The following is a 20,628-nucleotide window of genomic DNA, read 5'->3' on the forward strand; positions in this document are numbered from 1 at the left end:
TTTGCTCTTCAAAAGTGGTAAGCTAGTGTTAGAATGATATGCTAATTTACAAAGCATGATACCACACCACAGAGCTAGAGTGCATTACTGTATGAGTTTTTATCAAGCTCATTCACGACCACATGATCGATACGCTTCAAAGATTGTATGGAATGTTGTCAATATTATTCACAAGTTACCATTCCTACATGTGCCCACAATTTTATGGTAATAGTATTCAAAGAATTTTTTTGAGACCTCGTTTCTAAGACTAAGTTCTCCTGATGGCATATAAAAAACGTTCACCGTAATTGATGTAATTACAGCGTCACCATAATTTAAGCGCCATGTCAGCATTAGTTGGGCGTGGCCCCACCCTGGACGCGAACGTAGGGTTGGGCACCACTGCAATGTCAGGTTTGTTCCTGCTGCAGAAAATTTGCAGCCCAATCAGATTGCAGAGTTCAAGTGTGAAGGCGTGGCTCATTAATGAACGGGTCAGTAACTAGTCATTCTCTTTAGTTAAATCAAAATGCAACCACAGGGCCAAAAGAGTTCATTTACAGTAGTATACAATGTTGTACACTATCAACTTTCTTTGTAAACTATGAAGGAAACTATTGTAGATGAACTAAAATTCAACAACATTGTAAACTATGATGTACACTCGCAAGTACAAACATAGTTTACAAGCTGTAAACTACCACTTCTGGCCCTGTGAACAATAGTAGACAAGCCAGCTTGATCCAGGAACACGCCAGGTCAGTTAGAGCTACATGTATAGTCGTATATCATTGCAAAAGCAACTCCTGCAGTAGCATTTTAACTGAGCTTTGCGGTTACCGCTTGTTCTATGCAAATAAAACATCAGGCCACACCCAATTAAGTAAAGATATGATGTTTTACCAAGAGGCGTGGCTTCCGGTCAGAATTTCGATCCTCTGGATCTTTTACTGCTCATCTCTTGCTTTTGATGTATAACTAAACTGCTGACTGGACACACAAATAGCGCGGACTCAGTATATTTAAAGCTTTTTGATCCTCATGATGTTCTGTAGCTCCGATTCCAGGCCGCGAAGAGAAAGGTGGTGGCCTGTATGTGCATGTGCGAAATAATTGACAACAATTTCATCATACAAATTGTAAAAAAACGGACAAAGTTACAAAAAGGAAGAATACGTATGACAATGTGACCACAATGGCAGCATTCAGAGACTAATCAAAGTAGAATAATTATGCTGCAGCAGTGTTGCTTCTTCTAGCTGTTTATCAAAGAGACATATCAAGAAGGCCTCCCAGACAGTAGAGCTGCCAGCTAGGAAGAGTGGTTGACTCTTTAATACATCAGTAGATCTTGAGTGAATATTAAACTTCCTGAGTGTCGAGTTAAAGCTCTTTCAGGAGTAATCATTAGCTTCTTTATCTTCAGCAATGACTTCCTGTCGAACATAAAGACAAGATTTAGTAGCAGAAGACTTGCCTGGTCCATATTACCACAGCCTCATCAGGGGACCCACAGGAACACACCACCTTTCCTATAACATATGTAGCCTTACAGTGTAGGGTGTCGTTAATTAAGTAGAGACTTGGCTTGATACAGTAAAGGGTGTAAGAACTCAGTCATCTTTCCACAATACTTATGTAATGGACTGTAACTTCAGAATACAAATAGTATACGGTTTATTTTACTGACAGTATCCACAAATACACGGATTACCCCCTTTTTGGGGTAATGTACGCGCATGCGCATACAAAGTATACCAGGCCGCCTTTCTCTTCGCGGCCTGGAATCGAGGCTAGATGTTCTGTAAGATACATGCCAAATGGGGGCAATTCAGTAATGTGTTGAATGTCCTTGTTATTCAGATACTTGGATTCTGACAACATGAAACCTGAGGTCAAACTGCACTGTCCATTCTTTGTCAGGCTGTGTTCTGTGTGTTTGTGTTCAGGCATAAGGCACTACTGGACTCACCTGATGGTGAGTTACAGATCAATGTGCTTTGTGTGTCATGGATATTAGAAAGCCTAAGCCTGACAAAATTAATGACTCCTCAAAAACGTGTTAACTTGTAGTAGTTATCGTCACACTACTGATAAGACTTTAGACAAACTACCGTATATAGCAGGTATATATATTTACTTTCGGAATGTCTGTTGGAAAAGTTTTGCAAATTTAATTTTCTCGGAATAGCAGCCTTTTTGCAGCATGCTATTAAATTCGTGGGTATAAATAATTATGATGTTCGTGGTACATGCTTAATAAGCAAAAACCGTGAACATTTATACCCTCAAACGGTACACGCTATACTGTAGCAGGAGAGCACTCGTACTCATACACTCCTGACAGTAGTTATAATTATTGTTGTGTACAGGATTGAAATTCTCGAGACAGCTCGATTTTGAGAGAGTCATCTCGTCTCGACACAACCCTCTCAAGGTGAGTACAGTTGCCCAGGTTGTGACCTGACTGTGTGCATTGTGTTAGACTTACTCTGTATTGTGTCCATTCCTCACCCCCGGGCCACAATCTGTCCACCCACCACACCCACCCACACACTCTCACTCAGGTTGTATGTTTTCCGGTAGGTTTTTTATCAAAGTCAGTGGGAAATTTTCGGTGCAAATTTCGCATTTTTCGAGGGCAGAGTAATTAATGCGAAAATTAATACATGCACTATATACGGTATAGTAATATACTCAATTATACAATGATTGCACACAAACACAATGACCCAGACCAAGTGTACTCTGTATACGGCTGGAGCTCTCCCCCCTTGTATTTCAAGCCTATACAGTGCAGTATATAGGCTTGAAATACAAGGGGGGAGAGCTCCAGCCCTCCGCCACTGTTGGTGTCACAGGGCCAGAAGTGGTAGTTTACAGCTTGTAAACTATGTTTGTACTTGCGAGTGTACATCATAGTTTACAATGTTGTTGAATTTTAGTTCATCTACAATAGTTTCCTTCATAGTTTACAAAGAAAGTTGATAGTGTACAACGTTAATTGTATACTACTGTAAATGAACTCTTTTGGCCCTGTGTGTATAGCTTCACAGCACTAATCTGTACCTGTGTGCAGGAGGTAGCCCTGAAGAACGTCCTGTATCTGACCACATACTGCCCCGCCCTCAGAGACGGTGTCTGGGAGCTCATCTTCCCATCAGACGCTCTCTATCGATGTGAGTATACAGTCTACCCATTGTAAATGCACAGATGTGTTCACTTTCTTCCCCTCCTCGGAGGCTCCAGTTGTGACCCCAGAGGTTAAAGTTCAGCAACAGGAGCAAGCCAACCTCCTCGACTGTCATTCCCCTTTGACCCCTACTGTCTGAAAAGGTGCTACATGCAATAGTACTTATGTAGTGGATTAGTTCATTAACAGAGAGGTGCCTGTTATTTTACACTTTGGGGGACGGAACATTATTCTTGTACCCGGCCTCTTTGTCAGGACAGAGATTTTATTACAGTTGGTGTCAGCCGCCCTTATTCAGAAACCAGTATCCTTTATCGGAGGTTCCACAGTACGTACTATTAGAGTTGTTGCTATAGCTTAGTTACGATCGAGATATGTAGTCAGTATTGTAAACTGTATCGACTGATCAGAAATTGGTTGTCTTGTTAATGGTCTGTTTTAATTGTTCAGTGGTATCAGTCCATAAATTGCACGACTATAAACTTTGCCATTATTGAGATTGTTTACTTGTTTCACCCAACACAGGTCGTCATTGTACGTACAGTCACTCTATCAGGAGTGGGAGGAAATGGAAATAGCAGGGGTGAGGAAAATGGTGTAAAAGCTTGTCCCTTTTCAATTAAGTGTGTTACGACTACAGTTATTTACGTGTAGAGACTTATCGCCATGGTTGCTGGTATTTAATTGCATGTACGTCACATGACCGACCATTGGTATATTTTACTAAAACATAATGCCGGCCCTTGTTATCATTTTGAACTATGATCATGCCAAAGACAAGTCATAATAGTTACCAATTATGCCGATTGTGCAGTAATTATGTAATGTATTTTTCGCCTCCAAGCTGGAAGATGACCACAGCTCTATGGCCTCCTCTCTCCCCAACAGTGTGCCCATGACTACCTCACTGGACTCATCACTACCTTACTCTGTGTCACCATCATAGACTGAGCACTTTTTATATTGGATGAAATCATTTTCACTGCTGTTCATTAACAGGTTGAATGAATTAATATTAATTTTATTGAATACTGTACATGTATAAATTAGCAAACAACCACCTCCGAATAAAGGCCAGCTGCTATATAACGGCCAGGCACTCAGGTCCCAAATGAACAGTTCGTGTACAAAACAACCTCTCAACAAAGGCCACCTCTGTATAAAGGCCAAAACATTGTTCCCCAATGGTGTCTGTTATAGAGGGGTTCCACTGTATATAGCGGGTGAAAATTCGTTGGACAAGCTGACCTCGGAACGCATGCAATGCAGTGCTTGTAATGAAGGAAACTAAAATAATGTAGCTCATGATCACGTAAATCATCGCTGTGCAAGTTCAATTAATGTTTACCCCATGAAAATAGGGTTAGGGTTATAGAGTTTAATTACCCGCTATACGGTACAATGACTCGGAGTGTCACACAGGATTTTAAATAAAAGGGGGATCAAATTTTAGGGGTTTGGAGGCCAGTGTCTTATGTTAATTATAAAAGTACGTAGCTTAATTTCGTGAGGCCAGATAATAATAAGGAATAAGGTCGATTCATGGGTAATTGTATAATGAGAGTACAATAATTATAGCATCATGCATAACTGCACTGGCAGTCTGGCACCTCCAATGCTCGCTCTTAACACCGTCATGATCACTGCATACGTATGTACCTAAGTTTAAAAATGATTGAGATTAGTAATCAATTAACGTATAAACTCTTATACAAAATATTTATAAAATTACACAGAAGTATAATTACATAACATTACACTGTTTAGGCTGTAACAATTCACAGACTTGAGTGTGTCCATTCGTACGAGCCAGATCGTAGGCAGATTGACCACCCTGCATTGTATGAGCATGACTCAATACAGTACCACATGATGTAATGACTCACCTTGTTCCTGAGGTTGGGGTCAGCTCCACAGGAGAGAAGGTGACGGACAATGGCAGAGTGTCCATTTTTGGCAGCAGACATCAGAGGAGTCCTGTTGAACTGCATTGGGAGAGAATACATGTAATTTATAATGCATGGTATAGACCGACTTAGAAGTTAGTGCAAGTTAATCATGCCATTTCTGGCTTACCTAGGAATGTACCGTATAGCGGGTAATTTTCGGGGGCGGGGAACAAAATATTCGTGGTTCAGCAATATTGAGACATTTCGTGGTTGGAGCTTGCACTGCAGGTAAAGGTAGGCAAGGTCGCTTCATTCGTGGGTAAAATATTCGTGGTCAGACCTCCAACCACGAAAACCACAAATATTTTGCCCCACGAAAATTACACGCTATACGATATATATGAATAGCAGCATTCTTGCCAAACTCCTAACTAGCTACCTCACTACAAGAACACTACTTTGTGCTTGATCGTGATATTCTTTTGTGATCACATGGACTTTGTGTTGAGTCAATGTATGGACATCTTGTTGAATGCGGTAAATAATACTCTTTTAGTATCTCTTGCGGTAGAAAGAGAAGTTAAATTACATTGCAGATCAGGCATTCCAAGGACAGTGCTAGAGAGAGACCAGCAAATGAAGTGTTTGTTCTGTGTTGATAGAAAGCATGTACAAAAAGTGGTGCACACAGAAAGGGCATGCGAATGAAAATTGTTGCTGAAGATGGAAAAATCCATGCTTCAATGACATTCATAATGCTTTCCAGTTACGCATGAGCGAGTACGATTTTAGTCTTATTCACAATTAAAATCCTTTGAGTGTGAGCATGCGCAGTAGATAAATATCATGTGTTCACAATAATTACGCGGTGTGGTTTAGTGAAGAAAAGTAGTTTTATTTAGTGAGTAGGTATCAAGAGCGGATATAATAAGTTTTTCTGTTTCCCTCCAAGAAGTATATGCAGGGAACAACTATACGTCATTTATCCCAAATCTCAGAACAATTTCGATCACCCAATTTTGCCGCAGGTTATGTACCTGCTGTTCCTTGTATATGGCATTAGAATGTGTTTGATAGTTCAATGACATTGTACATGTAATTGTACATGTAACGTTAATGCACAAGAAACAATTCATTTGTATGGTAACTGCATGCTATCAGTGAAATGATATCACAGCTAGGCCACAAGCCTCGAAACGAGGTCGCGGGTGAGGAACGTATTTTAAGTAAAACCTCACTGTTCGCGAAAATAAGTTTGCGAAATTACGATAATAGGAGAATCAAAGTGGTGCTTAATTAGAAAAGCACTATGTTTCAAAAAATACTGTAGTTCAATCCAGTTGCGCACGTGCAGTCTAAAGAGGTCTGTTTCTACAACCAATGACACATACATACAGTAGCGGTCAATATACAGTTCCCGTTATGTTTACGTAGTATGTACGTAGCACGTTAATAAGGAGCAAAATAAGTGCTGAAAGTACGCTTATGGTACTCTACCACGTACGCACGCTAGCATCTGTACAGTGCGTTTATTTTGTACTCTTGTGTTTTGTACCATTTAACAGCTGGATCTATAATACACTAGTTGTGTGATATGGCTAAGCAAGCGTTTTGCTAAGGACTGTTTGTAGATCTAAAGTCATTATTTCTTGCAATGTGAAAAATTTCTAGGATTGGCCGGGGAGAAACACCAAAAAGCATAGAAACTAGAGAGCAGAGCATAACTCCGTCCGTTACAGCCTCATTCATATGTACGTTTGTCGCTGGTAGTTTTTTGCATACAGTCAATACAGTTTTGGTAAGGACTGTTTGTAGATGTATGTACCGTATAGTTATTGGACAGCAAACATTTATTTTGTAAATTGTCCGGGCATAATTGGAACAGATCTTTATAGAGCACGCAAAGTATCCAGAAGAAGCATGCAGTTGTATGCGAGCTAGCTAAGTTTAATAGAACAGCTAGTGTGCGACTGAAGAGCTATCTAACTTGCAGCACCCTTGCTGGCTATAAAGCTATGTTGCTTGGATCGAATGTGTCTCAACTTTTCAAGGTACCGTATAGTGGGAAAATTTCGCGGGTGCAAATTTTCGCTATTTGGCTCCAGAGCCCTCAGCAGAAATTTCGTGGGTTCTAATACTCGCGTTTCAATGCCAGGACCACCAATAGCTTTGCATGTGAACATATCGGTATGTAGGAGTTTATCCTGGTTGTATTTTTCGCATTACTGCTCTACCCTCGAAAAACGCAAAATTGAAAATGAAATGAAGTGTCCACTGTATTAGAACAACGAAAATTGCCCAAAAGTGTCTGGAAGTGTTCGATGAATTAGAAGATATACAGTTATTCCTTGTAGAGACTCCAAACGATTTTTGAATGAAGTACGTAGATATAATCTTGCGCACATTGCATAGCATGTGTTATTTCGACATGAAAAAAGTAAGATACTTGTTTGTGCAGACTATTCAATCGGGAGGAAGCATGGTACTCTATGCAAAGTAAGTTATTAGCTTTTACATTTAAAATTAACAGCTAGAAAACTACGTTTTTTGCAAAATCTCACCTTTGGCTGAATGAACAGCTCCCTCCCGATTGAATAGTCTGCACAAACCTTTGAACTACCTACTACACTAAAAATTTAGAGCTGAAAGGAAGGTTTAGACCTCCGGAATTAGAACTAAAAATGATAAGTAGCTAAACTAATTTTTTACACACAAAACATATTAAAAATCGTGGGCGTGGCTGCGTTTTAGCTGATTCAGCAATAATTGCTGGTCCCAGTTGGTCCCAGTCCTTAACCTACCTGAGTACAAAGGTGAAGTTATAACATGCACGGCTACGATGGCAGTTACTATAGCTTATGGTTGTTTAGATACAACTACACTGACTTGTACACTCACCTCTTTTTGTACATCAACAATGGCCCTAGCTTAAAGTAAAAGCTGCACACACTTCTGGTGACCATATAAATTGGCTAACCAGAGAGGGGACTGTCTCCACTGTAATGTAAACGATAACAAAATAGTTATTATAATTATGAATTTGTCCTCATGCACTCACTGGTCCATGCAACACCACTCCTATATATACGACTGTATATTGTACATACATAGTTTAATAGACACATATCTGGTACACCCATGAAAGTGATGCTCGATCTGCTTAACGACTTAATAGACACATATCTGGTACACCCATGAAAGTGATGCTCGATCTGCTTAACGACAACCTCACCACCTGAGATACATCTATAGTCGTGATTTGACACTACTGCATGTAACAGTGGAACCATGCTTTACGGCCATCCATGAATAACTACGATCTGTTACATTATAACAGCCAAAATCAAAGCTCCAGATTGCAGACACGTGTACTTCAGTATAGAGGCGACCCCATAACAGGCAGAAAATTATTGCTGAGATATGTATCATTGTGCATGATCTATGAAAATCTAGCTCTAACTTGATCCTATACAAAGCTTGCAAGACCTAAAGAGAAACATTGATTTTGTAGTACAGTCACATAAATGAAGCTCTCAACTACATACACCTCTCTGTATCAAAACCTTACTCCCCATGGCAGAAAATTTACGGGAAGGAGGCAACCGCCCCCGCAAATTTTAAACCAGAAACACACTAATTATCGCGTAGAAGCGCATGCAAATGGCAGAAAACTGCTACTTACCTTCATCAACAAGACAGTATGTGATAGAGCTCATTTCTGCTTATTCTACATACCTAGTTGGCTAGTTATCCAGAAGTTAGCTAGCCAGAGGTGAGTTACTGAAACTGAAATTTGAAGTTAAATAGTACAGGAGGCAAGGGCCTCCTCTGCCTCATTGCTAGTTACGCCCCTGCAGGGGCGTAGGGAGCTTTGGGGGCTGGAGTCCACCTTCCTCTGCAGAAGTACCAACAGGAGTCTTTCTTCTATGTACAACTTTTGAGCGTGGGCTACTACAGCAATACAGTACTGGTACAGATTATTGGCATGATCAGCATGCCCAAGAGCTAGCTAGTAACTTGAGACCGCAGTGCACTAAGATAAGCGGAAGTGACGTTTATATACTTGTGTACTGTGAACTAAATAATGCCAGAAGTTAGGTATGTGAGACTAATTTAAAGCTGCCTTTAATTGTCACAGACACTGGACCACTATTTCACAAGGAGTAGTGAGCCTCAAGCAGCTTGCCAAGCTCTAGTGCAATTTGAGTGCTGATATGAAGAACCAGCAAAGTAACTGAATAGCTATACTGTTGCTAGTTAGACATCAGACATTCAATGTAGAATCATCCATAAGATGTTAAAACCACTAGCTAGAACCAGCTGTAGTTGGCCCTAATCATAATTTTTGTTGTTGTTTATAGCAGCATAAGAGCTGACTTCCTGGAATTGAGTAATTGATTAGGAGGAGGGTATAGTTTCTGGTGTAATATATGGTGCATACGGGGTCCTAGCAATAAGCCTCCCTTCCCATAATTCTGCCTACGCCCCTGCATGGGGTTCGTTATAATTACAGACACTGTACCCTCTGCTCAGGAACTCTATATATATCTTTCTATTCCCAAGATCAGCTTTTGAAAATAACCAATCTCAGTCACATGCCTAACCAGCGAAAATTGAATTACTGCTTTGCCGTGTTTTGTGGCTGTAGCTTGTTCCTGCAGCCTTTTCAAATCTAAAGAACCATTTAGCAGATCCAAGGTTCAAAATTACGGGCTAAAATTAACTCTACAGGTGAACGGCAATTAACACTTTAAATTATACGTAAACTATGCAGAACGGCCTTTCCCCGATGGTATTCGTTATAAAGTGTTCCACTGCACAACTAACCTTGTCTAGAGTGTTGACATTAGCTCCAGCTCGAATAAGGACCCTCACCACCTCATCATGTCCATTGTAACTGGCCCAGCAAACAACAGTTTTGTTATTCTACGAATGAAACAATGTACATTGTAACATAATTATAGCTGCAATTAACAGACACGAACACTCATTCTTCTCACCTCATCAGCCTGGTTGGGATCAGCCCCACCGTCCAGTAGCTCCTGAACCACACCCACATTACCAGCCTTGCACGCTTCCAGGAGTGACTGCACGAGTAAAGGGCATCATAGTAACAAATGTCAATTTCCTATGTGGGAAACGTGATAGAGTAATTAAGAACCTAATTTCGACATGTTAATAGCACAACTATCGGTCCTGAACGAAAATCTAACCACTATATCTTCTAATTTATCGGACACTTCTAATTAGCCCAGACCAATTTTCTAATACAGCAGACACTCTGGTATTTTAATTTTACAAATGTTTTGACAATACCTTGAAAGTTGAGATACATTCCTAGCATAATAGCCAGCAAAAGTGCTGCAAGTTAGTTTAGATAGCTACCCCATCCTACTAAAATGGTTGCCGCTAACCAAAAGACAGAAAATAAAGTCTGCTACAACATAGTCAATAACACATGCCTCATGCATACCCTCACGCCCCATCCCATTTCCCACATTCCAAACAACTTTTTACGCCATTTGTAAGCACCATTGCACATAAGTCTTCCTTTTCATTACTCATTAGAATGCTTTATCTATAGTTTTATTGCTTGCTCCATAGTGACCCCTCGTTCAGGGGGTTGCAATTGTGTAATGTTTGGGGTTGAAAGTGTTCAATTTTTTCCCCCATACCCACCAGTCCAGGGGGTTATAGCTTAATTATTGCATGGTGTCCTGATTGATACCAGAGTCTGCCAGTTGCAAGGGTGCCTGTAGGCCACCTGCCTCTAGGCCCAGGAGGTTAGGGGGTGGGCTAGTCACATGACCCATTAACTGCTGAGTCGGCATTCCTAGTGGCAGTATTTGCTGAGTCGGCATTTCTAGTGGCGGCACTTGCTGAGTCGACATTCCTGGTGGAGATACTTGCTGAGTCGGCATTCTTAGTGGAGGTATTTGTTGATTTATCATTTCAGGCAGCGGTGGTGACTGTACACTCTAATACCGTATAGCGGGTAATTTTCGGGGGACAAAATATTATACAAAATATTCGTGGTTCAACAATATTGAGACATTTCGTGGGTAATATGTTCGTGGTTGGAGCTTGCACTGCAGGTAAAGGTAGGCAAGGTCGCTTCATTCGTGGGTAAAATATTCGTGGTCAGACCTTCAACCACGAAAATTACACGCTATACGGTAGTACATCTCCTTTTAGTTTTGAACGGAAATTGCATTGTCTATTTAATACTTAGCATCATACATAGTTACGTCTTGTTTAATTTTCAGTTGAGCGCCAAGTAAATTCTGGAATTATTGGCGCTTAGGTTATAACGCGGCCTGTAGTCGAGGCTCTACATACAACTGATCTATGATAGCCTCGTGGAAACGCTACAGCTAAGGCCACTCCAAATGAGACTGTAGTTTCCCGTCCAATTCGCGCTTCCTGCTTTAGCTACCGCATTAATAGTCATTATGGCCATTATTTCTCTAATTATCCAATGAAATATTGAAATTACTTTTTTCTTGTTCTTTTTTACTGTTTGTGGGTGTATGTGTGTATGGTAACATTTTTATGGGTGATTAATTAAATTCATTGATGACGCAACACATGTATAATGAGATTTATAGTAATGAATAATGATAATACTGCTCACACCCGCATATAATTTACTAGAGTCTCTGACGGGAAACTACAGTCTCGATCGGAGTGGCCTAATAGTACTCTTGCTAAGTGCAACTCTAATATATCATCAAAACTGGAATTATTTATTATTATCTTATTTTGTGCGCCACTGGAAAATCAAAATTAATTTTTAGTGACGTTGTAATTAGAAAGGCGGTATATACCATAATTATACTCTATAGGACAAACCCAAAGCTTTTGCAAATCTTGCAATTATGGAAGCAGCTAGTGCTATAAGTATGTACTTACATGTGCTGACAATTACATTTCCCTGTGGATACACTAGTATATACGTAACATAGGAAGTAATTAACCCTCTCCCTCCCACTCACCATTCTGGGGTGCCTGTGACACAGCTCTCTGAGTGAGCTGCTCACTTCCTCAACTGCTGGTCTCTGCTCGGGTCGGTCGTGGAGGCAACAAACAGGGAGAGGATAACGGGCGTGGTTCTCCCCCATTTGAACATTGACGGATGTGTTTCGTCTCATCAGCTCCATCTTCCCCTCACGTTCGTATTGTGTCTTGTTTGGATCACTGGCTGAAATTCTGTACACCTTAGGCAAGTCCCCGATGACGGTGTGGATGATGAGATTGCCGAAAGAGAAGATGTCCAGCTTGCTGGTGTAAACGGGATTCTCTTCCTGGCTTTCCGGAGACATGTAGAAGAGGTGTCCCGGATTAGTGGACAAGATGGTGGGCACTGTTGGATCCACATACCTGGACACGCCCAGGTCTCCGATCTTGGCAGTGAGGTCCTCAGTGAGCAGGATGTTGGGAGCAGTGAGATCTCGGTGGATGAGGGGAGGGGTCAGAGAGTGAAGGTAGCGAAGGCCCTTAGATACATCGTACAGAATGTGGATTCTAGTGGCAAGGTTTGTGCTGGGATTCTTCTTGACAAAGTCGGCCAGGTCAGAATGAAGCCTCTCCATTATCAGACTGATGTCGTTCTTGTCATGGCCGTAATGGATTCCCTCAAAACTGACCACGTTGGGATCATCCAAACTCTTCAGAATGCAACACTCGTTGCGGAATTTTCTCACAATGAACTCCCTCTGCTGAGTGGGGGCATGAGGGTAGTAGTTGTCAGCTTGGAGCAAGATGTTATGAAGTTTCTTTGCAATGCACTTTTTTCCGTTGACTGTGACTTTGAAGACTATTCCATAGGCCCCAGAGCCCACTTTGTTTTCTTCCAGGCCCAGTCCCTCCACCTGGACCACTAGAGCATCCAGATCCACTTCAGACATTTCATCCATCTTGCAAGGATCTAGGAAGGGCGGTGCTTGATGAAAAATGGCATGCTCAGCTGTGACTCACGTGAAACAAGCCTTGCCATTCTAGACCTAGGTATATATGTATATTAACAGAATGGCTCTCTAGCTCTGTGCTTATCTTGCTGGTGGTCTGGGTTCTGGTTTGCTCGAAGGGAATCGTCATCTTTTAAATGAAAATTAAGAAGTGTGAAGAAGATATTAATTTCTAGATCTATAAAAGAGTTGTAAATGAACATTATTTATTGTTCATTAATTTTTTCTACACTGCAGATTGAGTGCATCATCATGATCGATCACACAAGTACAAATAATTATACAAGGCCGCCATGATAATGTGTCAAAAAGTGTATGGCAGTTTTCAATACCGTAGCGAGCAGGTAATTTTTACGTGGTAAATATTGTTTTATACAACAGGTGATTTTCAATTTCGTTTGCTTCATTACGTGCACTGTATTGCATGTTTTCCGATAGGAGATTCAGCTTTCCCACGAAACCCACAGAAATTACTGTATTAGCATATTGACGGGAAATTTACGATGCAAAATTCGCGTTCTTCGAGGCAGAGTAATTTAATATACATGTACTGGGATAAACTCCCACGCACCAGTATTTCACATGCAAAGTTATTGGTGGGTGTGGTTTCCTTGCTTTGAAGCGCGAATATTTGAAACCACGGATATTCCTGCTGAGGGCTCTGGAGCCAAATGTGCACCAGTGAAAATTTCCCGCTATAGTAATAATTATTTTAGATTATTTTGCCTGTCGTACTTTATTGTTGAACATAATAATTAAGTTTTTGATTAAGAAAATAAATTATTGCACACAAACGCAGATTGTGACCTCCTCCAGAGATTCTCATGGTTCAACAATGATCCAGACACTGTCCAGCGCGTACATTGACTATACCTGGCCGACCTCATCTCCGCTCAGACCTTCCATCTCAAGAGCACACTCACTTCGTTCTTACAAGAGCTATGGATACCAACTAACCCAGCTAGTGTGCATGAGCTGTAACATCCACCAGGCTATGGACCCCACGGCTCCGTCAGTGCTCATGCCACTCCTCACCAAGAACTATCCCTTCAAAGGGAGGGGACCAGACATTCAAGTGAGCTGCTACTGTATTCTGAAACACAAGGTTGGCATGTAACTGCTTTGGTCAGAAGCGTAGAAAATAATTTCCACTGGGGTGCAATTATCAAAGATTGGGAGTGTTGTGCATGCTGGAAGTCACGTGTATCATATGACGTGTGGACATCTGTCCAGGGCAGCATGGCTGCTCTGTTAGTACAAAAGGCTAGCTAGATAATTAAAATCGTTCTGCTAGACAGTTACATGTAAATACAGTGCACAAAATAACAGTCGGACATCGGCCAATTTCTGCGCAAATGGCTTTATTTCCGAGCAAAGTAGCTTTTGTTCGGTTCATTGTCTGCTCAAGTTTGGAAATACTATTGCATTTATCCTCGTGGCTATGTCAGCATAATACTATTGAAAACTGAGCTAGCTAGCTACATGTAGCCTATCAAGACTGAAGTAATAGTCTAGTCCATGATCCGATGGTTACTGATGATGCTACCCCTTGTTCCTGTGGTGTAGAGAGATTAGAGGGCCGCCTTCTAATTGGAGGTAAAAAAAAAACGCTTTTCCAGCCTCCTAATACGACCACCTTTACCAGCATAATGTGACGCCTTAATAAGAGATTAATACGGTAGTAGCCTTATGTTGTGTAGCTTTGGCACCTCCACCAAGGTATCAGCATGTACATGTACCTGTGGTGGTTTTATTACTACCGTACCCTTGCGAAAATAAGCCCATCTTGAATCAACGTCCATCCTTTCTTTTGCTTTGAAGTCTTGCACAAGGGTATTTTGGCTCGATTCAGTATACGCCCACCCAGAATGAAGAGTTTGAGCATGCGCAGTAGCTAAATACCACATGTACACTAAGAAGAAAGCAAGTTTTTAGGTATTACTATACTCTTTGCTGGACCAAGCAAGATCAGACATAATTATAAGCTTCGGGACCTATTTAATTTGCCCTTGATGATGTATATGTAGGGAACAGCTAGTCCTATAATCCTATAATATGCAGAGAGAAAGGGAACAATTAACACAAATCTGCATGCACCCAGGCCAATTTTGCAGATCACCTTGCCTTGGTTTTCTGAAAGTACCTGATAGCTCTGTAAGAGTATGAGCTACCATTCTTCAGGAAGTTCCTGCTGCTACATCTGACGAGCAATGAATAGAATCAGTTCATTCCTCATATCATACTACCAAGAGTATAATTATGATAGAGAAGAGAGTATCGAACGTAGGCATACTGTACATCAGATGTATGCAGAGAGTAACGTGACTTCCTGTATCTGTCACAAGCTTGGAATTTGCACACTGACCAATCCGAGCGTGGGTGATGTAATCAGTCAAGAAAGTAGATTACATCACGCTCGGATTGGTCAGTGTGCAAATTCCAAGCTTGTGACAGATACAGGAAGTCACGTTACCCTCCGTTGTCAATGAAATAAATGTTCATGCTATGTATTGAAATGAAAATTAATAAGAATTATCATAGAACCATTCAAGTGTAAGCCTCGATTTGATGCCGTTGGAGGGCGTATATTTGAGTGAAAACTCGCCGTTCGCGATTAAACGCCCAGTTCCTAAATAAGCCTACGTATACTTCTTGCAGAAAAGTGTCGATGCATTTTCGCGAGGATACGGCAGAGCTTAGCCCTTTCCCTGCTTTAATTAAAAGTGAATATTAAAGGGTGGGGATATTTTTGGGAGGATACGGACATACGGTATATAGCTGATTAATAGGAGATATGTATATAATTATTCTGTTACATATCGACTCAGCAAAAATTTTAATTAATGGTCCTTTTAGTTGCTTGAACTTATTTTGTAAATTATCATTATTGATATTGTTCGTACGTTTCACTCAACACACGTCGTCATTGTACGTACAGTCACTCTATCAGGAGTGGGAGGAAATGGAGGTGAGGAAAAATGGTGTCCAACATCTATTCCACTATAGCCTCTGATGCAATTACCAGATTTTACATGTATCCCCGGTACATTGTACGTAAAGCATGTGACGTCAATTGTTAGGTGGAGAGCGAAATAATTACACACAACAAGTTGTGGTACATGTACGATGACAACGATTTACACGTACAGACTTATCTATTATGGTTACTATGCATCACTGTAATAATGGTTACTATGCATCAAGGGGGCCCTTGTTATCATTTTGAATAACTGCCAAAGACATCATAAATAGTCTATTAAACCAATCACAGTGATGTAGTTTAAACGTAGCGAGGAAGCATCATAACTGCGGCCTCACCTGGTGCTCGGGCGTGGCCCCGTATATCGCGAATGCGTGACTTACTGGCTTACACGTGCATATCGGGCTGCTCAACTTTCGAGCCTCCCACCCTCCCTGTCATGCAGACATTACTCTGACCACTCCTTTCCATCTTTTGATGTGATTACCAGTAAGGGGGCTGAATGAGCCCCCCCAATACTTACGTGCTTAATGCTAACCGCAGGGGCCCCTCTCTCAGTACTTCCCCAAAACCTAACCACAGTCACGTGACCCCGAATCTCGTCTGGGTTCAAAGGGCACGCGACTCCAGCTTAGACTAATTAATATCCACGTCTCAGATATGACATACTAATTCTTGCATATTCATGCGACCATAGTTAAATGTTATACATTGTAATTATGTAATGTTTTTCTCCTCTCAGCTGGAAGATGACCACAGCTTTATGGCCTCCTCTCTCCCCAACAGTCTGCCCATGACTGCCTCATCACTACCTTACTCTGTATCACCATCATAGACTGAGCACTTTTTATATAGGATGAAATCATTTTCACTACTGTTTGAACATCGACAGAATCGATTTGTATGTAGGTAAAAATTTGCTATTTGACGAACATTTTTTCTGGGCGTGCTTACCGGAACGCATGCAATGCTGTGCAAGGAAGCAAACTCACTGCAGTTCAAGTTCAATGAATTTTTACGCCCCGAAAATTACCCACTACAATGTATACGGTACAATGAAGAGTGTCATACAGGATTTTGAATTAATTGGATCGATGCTCTGCAAATGTTTGGGGTTTGGAGGGTGTTTTAGTTGCATTACAAATGTATTACAGTACATTTTATGTGTCATTTGTTCAAAAATAATTATATAAGGCACAGGTTGTATAATAATTATAATGATGCGAGTATAGCAGGCACCTCCAATGCTCACACTCTTACTTCTTCTCAGGAGCAGCTATAAGTTGCACACCGTCACTGCATACGTAACCTAAGTTTTTCTTCTAATTGAGCACGAAATAATCAACATAAATTCTTATATAAAAGCAGATATAAAGAACACAAAGAAGTATACGTAATTACATAACATTACACTGTTTAGGCTGTAACAATTCACACACTTGAGTGTGTCCATTCTTATGAGCCAGATCGTAGGCAGATCGACCGCCCTGCATTGTACGAGCACGACTCAATACAGTACCACATGATGTAATGACTTACCTTGTTCTTGAGGTTGGGGTCAGCTCCACAGGAGAGAAGGTAACGGACAATGGCAGAGCGTCAATTAGTGGCAGCAGACATCAGAGGAGTCGTGTTACGCTGCATGGAGAGAGAATAGTTCGTTACAGGTGGACTTAGGTGGTCACTCTCTGCTAACCTTGGTCAGGATGTTGACGCTGGCCTGGGATTGTGTTAAAGTTGCTGCAACATTTTTATGACCATTTTGACAGGCTACATGTAATGCAGTGGATCCATCCTGTATACAGAGTAAAGTCAAAATAAAGGGAAACACAAACACCAGCAGCCAGCAGCTAAAAACTAACTGATCACAATGTACACTGAATAATGATATACGGCACACTGACTCCCTACACTCACCTAGCTTGTATTATAATTACTGTAGTGGGAAGCGGGTATCATTATTTCGAGGGTAAACTTTTAAAGAAACACCTCTATAGAAGGGATTTCGTAAATTTAATATTCGTGGACATTAGCCTTTTGGTAAATATGTGCATGCGATCTGTTACGCGAAAGTTTATACCCCTCGAAATATACCCGCTCCGCTACATATTATTATACAGTATACAACGATAAAACACCAATTTGATGCTTACATAACTAACTAGGAGCATGCAGAGCATGTTTGGGGCGAGCAAGCAATTTGTGTTTGTTGTACAGTGCATGACGTGGTAATTTAAGTTTATTTATCGAATGAAATGATATAGACACATCCAAACAGTGTCTAACTAGGACATGTACGTACATGCACAGCTAAATGTAATGTTATATCATTAATTGTTGTGTCCTCAAAGTATAGTTGGTCTGTAAATATATTTGTCATTTTGGTAGATATATCGTATAGCTGGGCGGAGCCGGCTTAAACCGTTTCTGCCAGTTTGCTAGGGAGGATTTGTGATCCTGCACAGAGAATGAATGTTGTCACATAACGTATCAATACAAATCCACGATAGGATTCCCACTAGGCTAACAATCAGAGAATGATTTGGCCCGGCACCGCCCAACCAGATTGTGTACGTGTTGTAGGTACAGTCAGTGCATGGTATATATACGTAGATGCTGATGCTATTACCTTTCCCTAACTTGTAAATAGCCTACCTCAAATTAACCAAACCAACACTCCAAACATTTCCCAATAATTAATGGTACGAGAACCGTGCACCTACGTAAATACTCTATAGGGAAATTGAAATTGAGTATTTACGTAGGTGCACGGTTCTCGTACCATTAATTATATTATATTGATATTGAGTGCATAATTATTGTGTCGTAACACAGAATGCAGGGTGCAAGGTAATTATGCCATTTCTGGCTTACCCAGGAAAGTATGGATATCAGCATTTTGCATTCTTGCCAAACTCTACTAATTACCAATAAATGCAAATTTGTAAATAGATGTACCGTATACTCTGTGCTTACTCGTTTAGTCGTGCTATGTATGAGTATATCATGTATAAGCAGAACAAATTTGACGATTTTGGTGAACACCTAGGTAGGGATAGCCAAACTAAATTGTACATAACTGTGTGTGCCTCAAATGTCAACAACGTACGCATGTAAGTAAGATCACCAATTGCATTAACATAATGCTCTCCTGAAATCATGGTAATCACTGATCAACAAATGTGGTGCACCGATTGGCAGATGCTCGTACATATAACAGGAAAACTATTTCTGGCTTACAAATATGCCAGAAATGGCAAAAAGATGTAATTAAACTTCCAGTCAATGCACAATTTGTATATAGATGTACGTAACGTACCGTATAGTCTCGACTAAACACACAATGCCACACTCGTTTAGTTGCGTCACGAGTGTATATTCGAGCGTCCATTAAGTGGTTTAGTGAAACTAATGCATCCGCTCCTCAGTCTGCATGTGCTCATTGGAGCTAGCCCATAATAGTACACATACGTATCGAGAAAGCTTGTATATTTTGAAACGAAGATGAAGTCTACTGTGACTGGTATAGAAAGAGAATGAAGTTACATTGCGTCAGTCCGAACAGCACAGTAAGCTAGAGAGAATTAAGAGTTCTGTGTTGATAGGAAGCATGTACAAGAGTGGTGCAAACAGAAGGGGCATGCAAATCCAAATTGTTGCTGATGATGGAAAAATCCATGCTTCAATTACATTCATAACGCTTTCCAATTACGCATGAGCGAGTACGATTTTAGTTTTATTCGCAATTTAAGTTCCTTGAGTGTGAGCATGCACAGTAGATAACTATCATGTGTTCACAATAACTGTTCCTTGTATGCTGTAGAAACTGAATTATTAGCGCTTACTCGATTATAAGCATATCTCTATTTTAAGCGCATGCTCAGCTGCAGGTTTTTTGTACTCGAATTGAAGCTCTTTTCTAATTATGCGAAGGATATTAGTGAAAATTTAGAATTGATTCAGCTAATTTTGTTTATCTATGACCTAGTTAGCTTGTACAATGCATGATAGCTATATAGCTGGTGATATCTATCTCTCTGAGCATGCTGTTACCTTGTCTGATCATGCTGAGAGAATGTGAGACAAAGAATGAGGTCCTTTTGCTCCAGATCCTGGTCAATAGAATTTAAATGTTGTAAAATGAACTATAAAATGAACTGTAGTATAGATCCATTAGGGTTGCCTGCTTGCTCACTTCCTAGCTATAGCTTACGAGTCTGCTCTCATCACAGAGACATCCGGTTACTAGATGGGGCTCGAAAATGACTGCATTATAGGCGCATTCTTGAATAAGTGTATATAGAACTCTGCTATTGACCCCATGAGCACATGAGCTAATAATCAAGTTTCTACAGTATCAGAATGTTTTTGATATATAGTTCAATGACATTGTAATTGTACATGAAAAATGTTAATGTACAAGAAACAATTCTTTTGTATGGTGATTGCTATCAGTTAATTGAATGTTTTAGTTATTGAATGTTTATAATTATCACGGCTAGGCCACAAGCACAATTACGCCTCGAAACAAGGTCGCGGGTATTTGAGGAACATATTTTTAAGTAAAACCTCAGTTAGCGAAGAATAATTTTGTGACGTTACGATAATGGGAAAATC

The 20,628-nt window shown here is 40.6% G+C and overlaps 2 protein-coding genes and 1 long non-coding RNA gene across 6 annotated transcripts in view; 1 reads left to right on the forward strand and 2 right to left on the reverse strand.

The window, feature by feature from the left end:
• Positions 1-20,628, reverse strand: part of LOC135350761 (serine/threonine-protein phosphatase 6 regulatory ankyrin repeat subunit B-like) — a 248,755-nt gene that overhangs the window by 207,754 nt on the left and 20,373 nt on the right. The window lies entirely within an intron of this gene.
• Positions 1-20,628, forward strand: part of LOC135350816 (putative RRN3-like protein RRN3P1) — a 152,198-nt gene that overhangs the window by 108,034 nt on the left and 23,536 nt on the right. The window contains exons 11-15 of one of the 4 annotated variants that reach the window (XR_010399284.1): positions 2,355-2,419; positions 3,062-3,161; positions 3,232-3,318; positions 3,701-3,758; positions 16,754-16,956. Coding sequence is in view for 2 of the 4 variants with exons in the window: in XM_064549661.1 (XP_064405731.1) it covers positions 2,355-2,419; positions 3,062-3,161; positions 3,232-3,314 (248 nt within the window). In the remaining 2 variants the exon portion in view is untranslated. Of the gene's footprint in view, positions 1-2,354; positions 2,420-3,061; positions 3,162-3,231; positions 3,319-3,700; positions 4,168-16,753; positions 16,957-20,628 lie in introns of those variants that run through there. The other 3 variants (XR_010399283.1, XM_064549661.1, XM_064549662.1) reach the window with 3 other exon arrangements.
• Positions 4,970-7,952, reverse strand: LOC135350833 (uncharacterized). The gene is made up of 3 exons (XR_010399294.1): positions 5,252-7,952; positions 5,062-5,160; positions 4,970-5,009 (listed from the first exon to the last, which is right to left on the reverse strand). It is a non-coding gene; the product is annotated as an uncharacterized LOC135350833 (long non-coding RNA).

The sequence above is a fragment of the Halichondria panicea genome, chromosome 17 (assembly GCF_963675165.1).
Source record: "Halichondria panicea chromosome 17, odHalPani1.1, whole genome shotgun sequence".
Lineage (NCBI taxonomy): Eukaryota > Metazoa > Porifera > Demospongiae > Suberitida > Halichondriidae > Halichondria > Halichondria panicea.